The 13,154-nt window shown below is 38.9% G+C and overlaps 2 protein-coding genes across 3 annotated transcripts in view; both read left to right on the plus strand.

Moving 5' to 3' along the window:
• PTPRR (protein tyrosine phosphatase receptor type R) overlaps positions 1 to 6,882 on the plus strand; it is a 223,209-nt gene extending 216,327 nt beyond the window's left edge. For both annotated transcript variants that reach the window (XM_081128448.1, XM_081128449.1), the window contains one exon: positions 5,676 to 6,882. In XM_081128448.1, the coding sequence (XP_080984574.1) occupies positions 5,676 to 5,769 (94 nt within the window). In that variant the 3' untranslated portion in view covers positions 5,770 to 6,882. The remainder of the gene's footprint in view (positions 1 to 5,675) is intronic.
• Positions 6,883 to 7,518: 636 nt separating this feature from the next.
• Positions 7,519 to 13,154, plus strand: part of PTPRB (protein tyrosine phosphatase receptor type B) — a 100,300-nt gene continuing 94,664 nt past the window's right edge. The window contains exons 1-2 of the mRNA XM_081127889.1: positions 7,519 to 7,590; positions 8,825 to 9,220. Coding sequence (XP_080984015.1) covers positions 7,536 to 7,590; positions 8,825 to 9,220 — 451 coding nt within the window. The 5' untranslated portion in view covers positions 7,519 to 7,535. The remainder of the gene's footprint in view (positions 7,591 to 8,824; positions 9,221 to 13,154) is intronic.

The following is a 13,154-nucleotide window of genomic DNA, read 5'->3' on the forward strand; positions in this document are numbered from 1 at the left end:
TGTATGTGTGAGTTAACAGTCACAAAAGATCACAGTTTTAACATGTTAAAAACCAAATCTCTCTCCTGAGCATCTGGAGGGTTTTTTGTATTGTTTTTTTTTTTTATTGTGTTTTTTTTTTTTTTTTTTTGCCAAAACATTCTCCCAATAGCAAAGGGAAAAAACTACATTTTTTTCCTCTTCTAACCTGAGTTTACCCCCAGCTGACACCACTACGTGCCTCCCTGCACGGAGACTGAGACGACACTGATTTTTATGTTTGCCGAGGCTAATATATCTGGCATTTCTGGAAATGCAGTGTAGCTGGATCCTCTCTGGCCTGGCCAAACATTATGTTCATATTCTGTGGCCACAGAGCCACTTAGCCAACACCACTTTTGCAATAAATGGAATGACTTTCTTTCAGGGGGAATGGGGCATAATTAGGGCGAACAAATAATTTATCATCCAAACCAAGCCACTTCAGAGAAGGAAAGGTGGCCCTATGAATAATTACACAGGACAACATGAGTGAACCAGAACAGTGTCAAGCAAACCAGACGTGTCATCACCAGGGCATAGGGCTAGCTAAGCATTTACTGAAGGGGCAAGGAAAAGAACAGGAGCATTGATTTAGTACTCACTAAATGACAGCCACTGTGCTTAGCATTTTATGGGGTACCTCCTTTAAAGCTTGCCAAACTTGAAACCTTACTAGGTAAATACTGTTTGCCAGGTCAGTGGGTTTCAAACTCTTTGTGAACAATGGGATGACAAAACCTTCCATAAAACCAATATGGAAAGCCAATGAAAAGCAGAACTGCCCTGGCCAGAGCTGGCGTTAAGAGCTAGTCCTAAAGAACCAACCTCCGCTGCCAGCCACGGCCCCTCAGGCATCACCGCAGACCCTGGGCTCTGGGGATTTCTGGAAGAGCCTTCAGCTAGGCATTGATACACTGAGTCCTCACAATCTGATGAGCTTTATCATTAATGTCATTTTATAAGGGAAGAAACCCCAGCCAGGAAGGAGTAAATGATGTGTCCAAAATCATAAAGCTATTAGGTTCAAAAGCAAGAATTCAGCTTGAACCTGCCAGACTCCAAACCCACTTCTTTCCACAATGTCACCTGCGTCCACCACAGCGGGCTGCTAGGCTGTTAATATTTAGAAACATGTTTGGATCTTTCCATCCAGGCTTGCCCGACTTAGACAATAGTGTGTCCTCTGCCAGGTACGTTCTTAGCTCTCCAAGGCCGGCGGAAGCCTCATCCCAGGGCTTTCCAGCCAGTTCTGTTTGATCAGATAGCACCAAAGAGTAACAGTAACGGTGAAAATAGCTAGCGATATGGTGTCTTCCTGTGCTGGCTGTGTGCCGAACTTTTTAAATGGATTGTCCCGATTATTTCTCATGACAGTGCCATGAGGTAGGCACTATTATTTTATTACCTCACCATTTTGAAGATGAGAAAACTGAGCACTGCAAAGGTCAGCTCATAAGTGGTGGAGACAGGATTTGTCTTGACAGCTGTGTGGTGTCTTTTCCCTCTTAACACACTTTGGTCCCTACTGGTAATGAACCTGACACCTTGGCATTCTATACCTCTTCAAACCACGACCATGCTCATAGCTAACTGGGTTGCCTTTCCCTATTTTTATATGACCTTTTTTTTTTATAAACTAACTCCTGCTGGGCAATAGGTACTGTAGGTTAATGTGTTATGCCTCCTGGGGAAACAGATTTGTATCTAAAGCGGAATCTCCAAAGAGAGATGATCCTTACTACAATGTAGTGAGTAATGGTGGTGATGTCAGACACACTGCCTGAATGATGATGGTCTGGCTATTTCGGGCCCCATAAGCCTTCTCCACTGAAGCATCATCTTGATCAACATGGTAATCTATTAAAATGTTAAAGTCGATTGAGTTTAAATCATGATCTATTGGAGGGCAAAGATTATTTTAGTGAATGATCTTTAAAAGGGAGTTGGATGATGCCTTTTAAAGTAAAAAAAAAAAAAAAAGCAGTCTTGCTTCTTACCTTTGAGGACTAGCTTGTGTTAGGAATTTACATCAGTGATGTACATCCAGACTTCAGCAAATCCCTGGAGCCTTGTCTGATCTGAAAGATAACTATGGACCAAGTCAGAACTTTCCTGGAGGCTGAATTATTACAGGACTCTCCTGAGAGTCTCAAAATTAATCTAACACTATTCATTTATTTCTTAAATATATTTTGTATGTAGGCATTATATTAGCTTCCTTAGGTTTTGGGGGGGGGTTTTACTGTGGTCACCCTATAAAAAGATTGTATTTATCCCATAATGGAGTAAAATCTCAAGGGTAATCTTAGATTTTAAGTTCTTACAAAGGTCAACAGTGTTCTATTTACCAATATATGCAAGTAGTTATTACATATTTTCAAAGATGATACTGATGAGTTCCTGAATTTGAATCGGCCTCCAGTGAATGCGTGATGGGAAGCCCTTTGCCCCTTTCAGCCTGGAGTTTATCTGTCGTCATGTGACATGAAAATGGCATGACCTGTGTAACCTGGGTAACCTACTTCTTTATAAAGGACAAATGAAAAGATGTATAAGGCATGCTTGTTACATATCTGGAAGATACAAAGCTGGGAGTGATAAATGGAAGACTAATATATTGAATGATAAAAGTAGTGATGTAAATAAGAATACTGTGCTAAAACCAAGATGTTGAACATAATGGGAATAAATAGAAAGTCCTGCATATAGTTTTAAAAATTCAAAAACGTTAAGTTCAGGATAAGAGAGAGCTGTAATTTTCACATTCAAAAAAGTCCTGCAGACTTTTTCATTAACCTAAACCTTCACTCAATATTCTGAAATACTTGCTGAGTACCAGGCACCAGGTGGGCACTGTGGGATCTTACCTCCCAATGCACCTGCAGATGCAAGTTAATTGGCCAATAACCTGCAGCTCAAGGGAGAAAATATTCCCACTGACTAGATCTCATCAGGAGTAGACATAACACTCTAAGAAGGTCAGAGTTGATAAAATAGCTTATAGAAGACGGAGACTAGACTGGTGAGTGACAAGGAAACTAAGCTGGATAGAAACATTGAGTGACCACAGGATGTTTAGTCTAGAGAAGAAAAGATTATGGGACTTTGATGGTTGTTTTTTAGCATTTAGGGAGCTATTGTGTGACTACAAGAGGAGCCTTAAGACTTTTTTGGGTTATTTTAGTTCAACCAATGGGGTGAAAATTAGAGAAGGGCAGATTCATTTCAATGTCTTCAAGCGTTTTCCTGCCAACTTTGAGAAAGGCTGACTCTAAAGACACCTGGCCCTTTGAGGATTCCAGCAGAAACTAGCTGACCATCTGCCATGTAGACCACTCCCTCTGGAAAGGCTGCTTTGTCAGCAAGTAGAATGAGTGGTCTCTGAGGATCTCTTTCATGTTAATTCTTTCATTTTTATTTTTCAAATTAACTGGGAAGTAACGTAACTTTTTATACACCTTCCTTAAGCCTTCAGACCCCCAAGCCTACAACTAATAAGTTTGTTTCCCCATCTTTCCCACCTTCACCGGTCGAGACAACTTTGACTTAGTTAACAGAATGTCATAGAAAATATACTCCTGACCCATTTGGAATAGTTAAAAAGACCTAGACTGTGTCTCTGTTCATTCACCAGTTGGACATGTAAATATCAGTGACCACCAAAACAGACAAGAAAGGGGAAATCTTGCCTCAGTTGACGTAAATAGAGAGAGGAAGTTCACAGACCAGAGCCCATGAGATGGACCATATACAAGGCTCCACATACCATCTGCAGCTCTGAGGGGTGGACTAATGGTGCCCTGAGCTGTGTGAGTGCCAGAGGAAGGGAGCACCTCTCAGCTCCTTGGAGCTGCCTTAAAATCTACTGTGGCTGGATTGCTCGAATTCCCCAGTCAAGGCCGGCATCTTCTGGCCACTTGCTATGTGCCCAGATGTCATCACCCAGCTAAAAGGAAGATTTACCACAGCCTCAGCTGCCCATTTCTGTTGCCAACTTATAACCAAGGAAACTTGGCCAGAAAGTTGCCTTCACTACGACAAAAGGTACAGTTCTAGGGGAAAAGACTGATTAAATACTTCTGCCAAAAACAGCTGTCACCAGAAACCGTGCATTTACCTCTTTATTTCTTACCAAATATATCATTTTAGCATCATGTCAATCTGTTTAGTTTAGAAGGGTGAAGTCTTACTATCTGAATATCTTGTAGGCTTATATTTATACAGGTTTACAAGTAAACATAGATACAAGCCCAGTTTTAGTTATTACCATCAACCAAAAATCATGTTATAGTGAGGAAATATATTTTATTTTTAAAATCGAAGTGCTTACATGACCTAAAAATAATTCTTCAGAATAGTAACAACAGCCACTAGGAAGAATTGGCTAAAACATAATTTCAAAGTTAGTTGTGTGATTGCAGAGTTGTGGAGACTTTACAGGACTTAAAATAGTTACTAATAGTGGCGCTGTTTTTCAGCGAGCAGTAAAAATCCATAGCATTTTATATTATATCTGGTAGCTTTGCCGAGTACAAGAACCATTAAGTATTATAGAGAGCAAAATGCGTGATAACCATGTTATATATAAAAGTGTAAAGAGAAACATCACTATTTCTCATGAAGGCTGCTACCTCCTACTAATCCAGCAGCAATAGGTGTGCTCAGTAACGAGTGATGATGATGATGATAACAGAGAGGAAACAGCAAGAGCCAGTCCCCTTTTCCAGCTCATTTAAGGGCTCACCCACTATTGTATTAGACACCAGCATACCCCACCCAGAGGCTGAGGTTGTTTCCATATAGCATACTCAGATCATTCCAAGGTAGTTCTTCTTTGTACTTGTAGAAAGAGCAACAATTTACCATTGATTTTTGTTTGGTAAACCCACTTCGATAAATTTTAATCCAAATGCATAAACCATTTTAACATAAGATGAATGACAAGCCACCTGAGAAGTAATACTAACACTCCAGATACTCATTTAATTCATTCGTTGAATTACTTTAACCCTCACAAGGATCCTATGAAATAGGTACTATAATTATCTCACTTTAAGAGGGGGTAATTGAGGCACAAAGGGTTTTAAGGAACTTGTCCATGATCACACAACTAAGAATTGGCAGAGCCCGGCCGGGCGTGGCTCAGCCGTTGAGCGTCGACCTAGGATCCAGGCGATCAGGGTTCGATTCCCGGTCAGGGCACATGCCCGGGTTGCGGGCTCCATCAATGACTCTCTCATCATTGATGTTTCTACCTCTCTCTCTCCCTTTCCTTTCCTCTCTCTGAAATCAATAAAGATAAAAAAAAGAAAAAACAAAAAGAATTGGCAGAGAAGAGATTTAAACTCGGACCATCTGGTTGGTTCTCAAGTCCAAGTACTTAACCAGTAAGATGCACTGCCCCGCCAGTAATGGTATGTAGGTAAAATTAATCCAGTGCTTAGTCGTACCAAGCACTATGTTAATCCCTTTATATACATTAGCACATTAAGTCCACCAGTTGGGTCATCTGGACACAGCTAAGAGGGATAACAAAAAATTCAGCAGGTCCCCTGTTGATTGGCATAACACCCTGGCGTGGCCGTGGTCTCTGTGTGACCTGAGGTTGCAGGACATCAGCAGTAGGCGGTTACCGTGTCATCTCCTCCTTCCAGGGGCGGAATGGTCCAAACCAGCGAGCAGTATGAGTTTGTGCACCACGCCCTGTGCCTGTATGAGAGCAGACTTTCGGCAGAAACCGTCCAGTGATTCTCTGAAGATTTACCAGACCGTCAATCTCCAGGGGTGACTGATCAATTACCCACTTGAGGCTTCTAGAAGCTTCCAACAATGAAAGGAAAGAGAAGCCCGACGTCAAGCTGCGGCATGGCCTGTGGAAGGTGGCAACATAGTAAAGCTTGCCAGCCCCTGTGTATGTGAATGAGTTTGTGAGCATCTCCTGCGTTATGTTGAAGGTCCTATACTGTTGGAGGAACGATAGACTTCTCACACTGCTGAGGATTTCGTTTTGTCTGTATTGATGATCTGCCACACAGAATGTGTGTGAAGCACTCAGTGGTGCATGTCATCAGATGATGACCCGAAGGAGCTGCTGAAGAAATTATTATTGTGTGTTTAGATGCTTTAATGTTTGCAAAATCTGTCTTGTGAATGGACTGTCAGCTGTTAAACTGTTCCTTTTTAAGTGCTATTATCTTTCTCAGTTACCACAATCTTGCCGCTGAAGTTGCAAGTGATTGATAAAGGATTTTTAACAAATAAGTCCTTGTTTTTGAAAATAAAAATAAATAAATCAAAGCAGTAACTATTTTATATGAAAATGTGTCTTGATGATATTACCTATGAAATGTGTATTTATCAGTACCTCCTATCCACCAATTACAGAGCACAATGACTGTCGTTGGGTGTCTATGTATCTATTCTCTATTATTGGGCACAGAGGTGGTTTCTGCTCCAGAACTCTGTTCACTGTGTTTCTATATTGTGAGTCTCTTTACTGTAAAAGGGGAAAACAAATTTGTAGCAACTCTGACATACCAAGAATTTTAGATATTTGTCTGTCTTTTACTAAGGAGTTTTTGAGTATGCTGTCTGCCTAGACTCTCTTGCCCAATAAAAGGCAGTTGCTTTGGGGAATGATGTCATATGTCACATTTCCAGAAGTTCTTCTAAAGGATGCTGCCATGGGTATCCCTACATTTCTGAAAGGTTTTAATCTTCGAGAGACAAGTAAAGCTAAAAACAACAACAAAACAAAAAACTACACTCAGCAAACACTAGCTGTTCTGCTCAAATATGAATTTTTAATGCAGCTATGTTGACTTTGTTTCATACTGCCAATAAACGACTCTTAATACTAAATGTTGAGTAAAGCAGGTACTTTTTTTTCCTGTTTGGCGAGAAGCTGTTATCCTTTGGGGGAAGTCTGAGTAGATGATGCGAAGGGTTTAATTTTAGTCCCTGCCTCTCCGCAGTGGAGATGACTATCTCGAATGTAATACCTATTGTCTGACCACGCAGTGCTGTCATTCTGTGGTTTTCCTTGATAGCCTCCCAGCGTGTCTATAGGAACAGTACATGGCTTATATCTTTCTATCGCTTGTCATAGACCCTCGTAAATCACACGGTTTGTGTTTATTCAGCAGAATCACATCACCTGAAGAGATGCAATGACGTAGGAGCATTCAGTTATCTCAGATTACAATTCCTCCCTTCCCTCTTGAGGTTAAGAAGTGCCGAAGGGATGGATGCAGGGAGAAAACTTAGGAGTTTTATTCCACTCTTAGAGGCTGGAATTTTTTCTACATAAAAAAAGAGAGGTAATCATAATCCCTTCTTTCTAAGGAAGCAGACAAAAGGACACTGGTGTGAAACTTCCCCAAACAATTCAATAGGAGGAAGCGCTCGTCACTGACTTTCCCCCCCATGAAGGCCCACTTCCTTCCCCGGCTCTGCTTCTCTTATCTGGGAGAATTCTCCCCCCCAGCGAAGCATGAGCGGTTGTTAAGTGGAAAATGGAGGCTGAATTTTACGTGGCGATCCTCACCTGCTTGGTCTTCGGGAGCTCAGGTGAGTGGGCCTGGCTCGGTGTCTCGCCCTGTTTCTCTAGCAGCTGGCAGATGAGATTCTGTCCCTTGAAAAGTGCCCGAAATGAGGCGGAAATGGAGCCAGGTCTCCATGGCAGTTTAGCCCAAGATGAGGAGGAGGTGGGGTAGAAGGAGCCAGCTCTGCCCACACGGCTGAAATTCTCCAGAAGAAAGGAGAAGCCCCCTCGTGTCCTGCCCATGCCTCGGGCAGCTCCCGAAATGGCATCTTTACAGCAGAGAGTAAAGAGTCCTGAGGAGATATTTCTATTATTTTATAAGAGTCTGGGGCATTCTCCATGCTTTTTTTCCAATTAAGTTTTGATTTTGTGTTTTTTTTGTGTGTGTGTGAGTTAAAGAAAGAAAATATAGGAAATAGCATGAAAGGGGATGAACAACTGTGGTGTGTTTAATTTGGAAGTTGTTATTTGGCAGGAAGTTCTGAATATTTTCATGGGAGAGCTGGGCAAATGAAGTGAAAGCACATTAAAAATGGTTTCTGGGCCCGACTATCTCACTTTTTAAGACTGATGTTTAACAAGTGGGTACTTAGTTTCCTTACAACAAGAAAGGCTGATATTTTAATCTGTTAGTATTTGAGGGAAAATTGTAGATATTGTCACAAAATAGAGAAATGCTTCTCTGTAGGACTATAAGAAATTTAGCTTGTGACAATCAGTTCTTTCATTGGTTACTGTCAGCTAGGGAGGTGTGCTTAGAAGGGGGTGACAATTTGTTTTATCCTGAAGTAAATGCATCCAGTTTTGAAAGTTGTGTTTAAACTATGTAATTTATATACAAATATTTGTTGCAGTGATAACTCAAGGGGGTCGAGGTGAGATGGAAAGAATAAAATGGTTAAAAAGGGACCTGAGCTTTTCATAATTTCAGCATATTTAACTAATTGGACTAAAACATCACGCCATAGTCTGGATGGTTTTGTTTCTTTTCCAAGCTTCCTTTCGTTATTTCAGTGGGGGGAGGGGCGGTAAGTAAAGGAAAGGGAGCTAAGTGTGACCTTTTGACATTTTTACATTGTTGGCCTTGGGGTATTAAGCTCCAAGTGTTGAATCTGGGAATATTCACTTGAAATGAGAGCAATAGCAAAAGATAAGTAAACCTCAGTCTTTTCATTTGGCTAGTCTGTGGGTAGGTTGTTTTGTTTTCTGATGGGCCTTGTAATTTGTTACATGATACTAGATGAGCTTTTCATCTTCCAGAGGGGTTTCAGATCATCCACACCAAGACACAACAGTGCCTTTTTGAAAATAAGATAGTGTCCATGGGCTTGTGCAATGGGACCAACCAGAACCAGCAGTGGATGTGGACTGAGGACGGAAAGCTCCTTCATGTAAAATCTGCCCTGTGCCTGGCCATCTCCAATTCCTCTGGTGGCCCTTTCCGATCAGCTATCTTTGCCCACTGCTCCCAGGCACCCCGGTGGACTTGCGATGAAAAGAAAGGGTTCCTTGAGATAGAAAATACCTCTCTCTTTCTCAAGAAACAAGGCAACAAGGCAGTGGTCAAGAAGGGCAGGAAATACCTCCATAGCTGGATGAAAATAGATGTCAACAAGGAGGGAAAAGCAGTCAATGAAAGCCTCTGCTTAAAAAAAGGTGAGCTCTTCCTTTCAGAATCAGTTCTGAAAGTTCTTCTGCTACATGTCTTGTTTTCTCACATTCAAGAGAAGTCTACATTCCCCAACACAATTTCTATGGAAGATTCATAAGCTAATGCAAATGGATCATGTGGTGCCCACCAACCTGGAAAACGTCATTATCCTCATTAAAATAAGCCCAACTTTTCTCTTTTTGTCTGTCTCTCTCTCTTCCTTCCCTCCTTTTCTTGCTTCTTTTATTAATTCAACAAATATTTCTTGAGTTTCTCTTTTGTGCCAGACACTAAGCCCTCTAGTTAAGCACTGTAAGATATATGAATATAGATCTAGACATAGGTACAACATACATGTGTAATGACTAAAGCCAATGATCAGGAAATGAAAAATTTTGCTGATGTAGACAATTCTGTTCTCTGATTATGAAGAACTAGAACATCAAAATGGTGCTTGAGAAGACTGAAAAGATAGTAAATTGTGCTTGTGCAGAACTCCCGCACTAATGTTTAGGGGTAGATATCTTTTGAAATGGTAAGAACCAATGTGTAGCCACAGAGTTTCTAATTTGTTGACCATTGATGGTTATAACCTAGATGATAAACATGTGTAAAGACTTGTATGCAGGGACACAAATTCCTAGTGCGGCACACAGTTTAGTTCTGGGCGAGAAATTTTTTATTTGTGGATACAACTTAATTTTCTGTTTTACTTAATCTTTGTATTGCTTACTCCTCTCTGAGAGATTTGCTTTAGGAAGTCATGAAAGATAAAATAGAATGTCCAGTGTACATTCCCTTGTACAGTGTTTCCCAAAGCTTAACTACAGGCTTTTGCCCAATTGGCTACATAAGAATCGCCTGGGGGAGGGGAGAGAATCACCGCCATCATTTCTTCTCCCACTACCACTTCCAAGGTTGTATTTCAAGAAATATGGATTTGGGCATAATACTTTCTGTGTTTAAAAAAGTTCCTCAGATAATTTATAATTTTGCTCAATAATCCCACTTGGAGGTCAGCATATACGGTTTCTGTAAATCTTTTTATTAGATGTTGATTTTTTATGCTTATATGAGTCTTTTTACCATGCTAACATTTGGATAGCTTTCTGTCACTCATTCTTTTCACAAATTAAATAAGCATTTATTTAGATGCCAGTTAAATGCATTGGGCTTTTTTATGATAGAAATTGAGTATTACAGTCCCTATCCTTATAAAACTTTTGACTATGAGAATAAAGTAAAAATATGAGTCAATTAGAAAATTCAACTTTTTCAGATAATATACAGCATATAGCACCAATTTGTGTAACTTCTTTTCTATAATTCATGTTGTAAGGCCTTTCATAAACCACATGGAGTCATTCTAAATAGTCTTTATATACCACTATACACAGAAGGGAGATTCGTCCCCAACTCCCAATCAAACTTTATTTAGGAGAATATTCCTTCATTGAAACTTTTAAAAAGTAGATACAGATTAGTGCAGAATTATTCAAGACAGTAGATAATTCATGGAAAAACCATCTCCTTTGACCTTCATACAAAACATATCCAATGATAGACTTCACTTCAAAAACAAGGTGGATAAAAACAACCACTTACAGTTAACCACTGAACAAACATGCCTGGTAATGTGTGTTGGGGAAGAAAATTGGACTTCTAGGCAAACCAGGGTTAAAATTTACACAGTTGTGGTACAAAAAAATTATTTTGTGAATTTACATAGGTACACCACTTGCTTTAATACAATTATAAGGTAACGGGCCCATTTTTCTGCTCCATCTCAAACTTACCATTAATTAAAGATGCACAATGATAACAGTCGACCCACAGCATGAAAGCTCACTGATTTGCTAGAGAATCCGTTGTGAAAAATTAAATTGCAGTCAGAAGTTTGCAATAAATGGTTCCAAATCCCCTTTTTAAAGAGTTGATAACTAAATGTTATAATATAAAGCACAAATATGCATGTTGTTTATCCATAAGATGTGAATTATTTTAAGTTCTTCAGTAAAATACACTTTGTAAAACTTTATTCTTTTTACCATTCCCAAGAGTTATTTTTTTATTTTATTTTATTTTATTTTATTTTATTTATTTTATTTTATTTTATTTTATTTTATTTTTTATTTTATTCCTCACCCCAGGACACTTTTTCCATTGCTTTTCAGAGAGAGTGGAAGAGAGAGAGAGAGAGAGAGAGAAACATTGACGTGAGAGAGACACATGGGTTGGTTGCCTCCTACAGGCTCCCCAACTGGGAGTCGAGCCTGCAACCGTGGTACATGCCCTTGGCTGGAATCGAACCCAGGACCCTTCAGTCCTCGGTGTGAAGCTCTGATCACTGAGCCAAACCGGTCAGGGCTCCAATAGTTATTTAGACTTTTATATTCTCCCTCCCTTTCATTTCACTTTTATTCTAGCCCAATCTTCTTTAATATATTTAATTTATTCATATATGTAAATATATGTACACATATACATAAATTATCCTTTTTCTAAGGTGTCATTTGTTTTATCTCTTTTCCACATTATTTTCCCACTTTTAAAAGGCACATTATATTTGGCATCTTCCTAGAGTATAGAAAGTATTAATGTAGTTAAAATTTTCTACCTCCAAAATGAGCTTTATTCAAGTTATTATGTTTTCAATGTGCTTGACAATTATTAGTATCACTTAAAGGAAGGAAACTAACAAGTTATGTATTGCCTTTATTATCATTACACAAAATTCCATTTCTATTATTGATTATATCTGAGCCAATCTTATGCTAATTCATAAACAAATAGACATTGATTTTTTTTTAAATATATTCAAAATATGGTCTTAATACGGTGTGATGATTGCAAATCATCTTACAGGTAAACTATTTGCAACTTAAATGCTAAACTGTTTAGACTGGCCCAGGATGGTCCACTTTTTCTGGAATCGTGTTCCAAGAGGAATTGCGTATAATGTGAAAACAATGTAGTAGCAATGGTACAATAAAGCTTTTTAAAAATAGCTTCAGCATATTGTTCCATTGTGTAAGAATTTTTCCTTGCATTTGCCAAACCACATCTTGCTCTTTCATGAACTTTAAAATGTATATACCTTTTTAAAACACATCAGAAGAATTTATAGATACCAAAACACCCAAAGATCTACTATTTTTATGATTTCATAACACCCATTTCAACAAAGAGGTCAGGAGATGGAAAGATAAACTTATTTTCATCACTTTATATATTTCTATAATGGATTTTCTTTCCGTCCCTCTACTTTGTAATCTTTTAATACCCACATAAAGAATTATTAGATTTCAGTTTCAGTCACATTGTGTATGTGAATAAAATCATATACTTAGATGTATATTAATTAGAATCACCTGAGAAATTTGTTAGAAATGCAGGTAGTGGGTCCCACACCAAATCTACTCAATCACAATTTCTAGGCAGAGGGTCAAGTCTTCAAATTTGAACAGGCTCCAAAGGTGATTCTGATGCCTGCCGAAGTTTGTAAACCACAGCTTTAAAATTCACAAAATTGGGAAACAATGTTAAACTAACATTGCTTCTTAAATAGCACAAGTTAAAAACACAGAAACAAAATGAAGGAGTACTTAACTTTGATATTTTGTAGGTTCTTTCTTTTGTAAAAAGGTGGTGGCCTAAAATGGAAATGGACTCTTTGGTTTGGGATGTTTTATAAGTAAATTTAGAAGGTTAATTAAAGACAATTACAGAAGACTGAAAATTTTTCCATAAGGTATTCCAAAGCTACATGCAATGATCGTAAGCTATGCTATTCGCAGAGGAAATTTCAAGAATGTTTTGATCATTTATCTCATTTGGGGAGAATCCTGTTTCATCCATTGAATTAATTATGTAAGTTGGCAAATTTTTTAAAATGTTCTTAGGATTCTTAGGATAAGCACTTAGCAAGTGCCCTTAGCA

This window comes from Miniopterus schreibersii (assembly GCF_964146895.1).
Source record: "Miniopterus schreibersii genome assembly, chromosome: 2".
Lineage (NCBI taxonomy): Eukaryota > Metazoa > Chordata > Mammalia > Chiroptera > Miniopteridae > Miniopterus > Miniopterus schreibersii.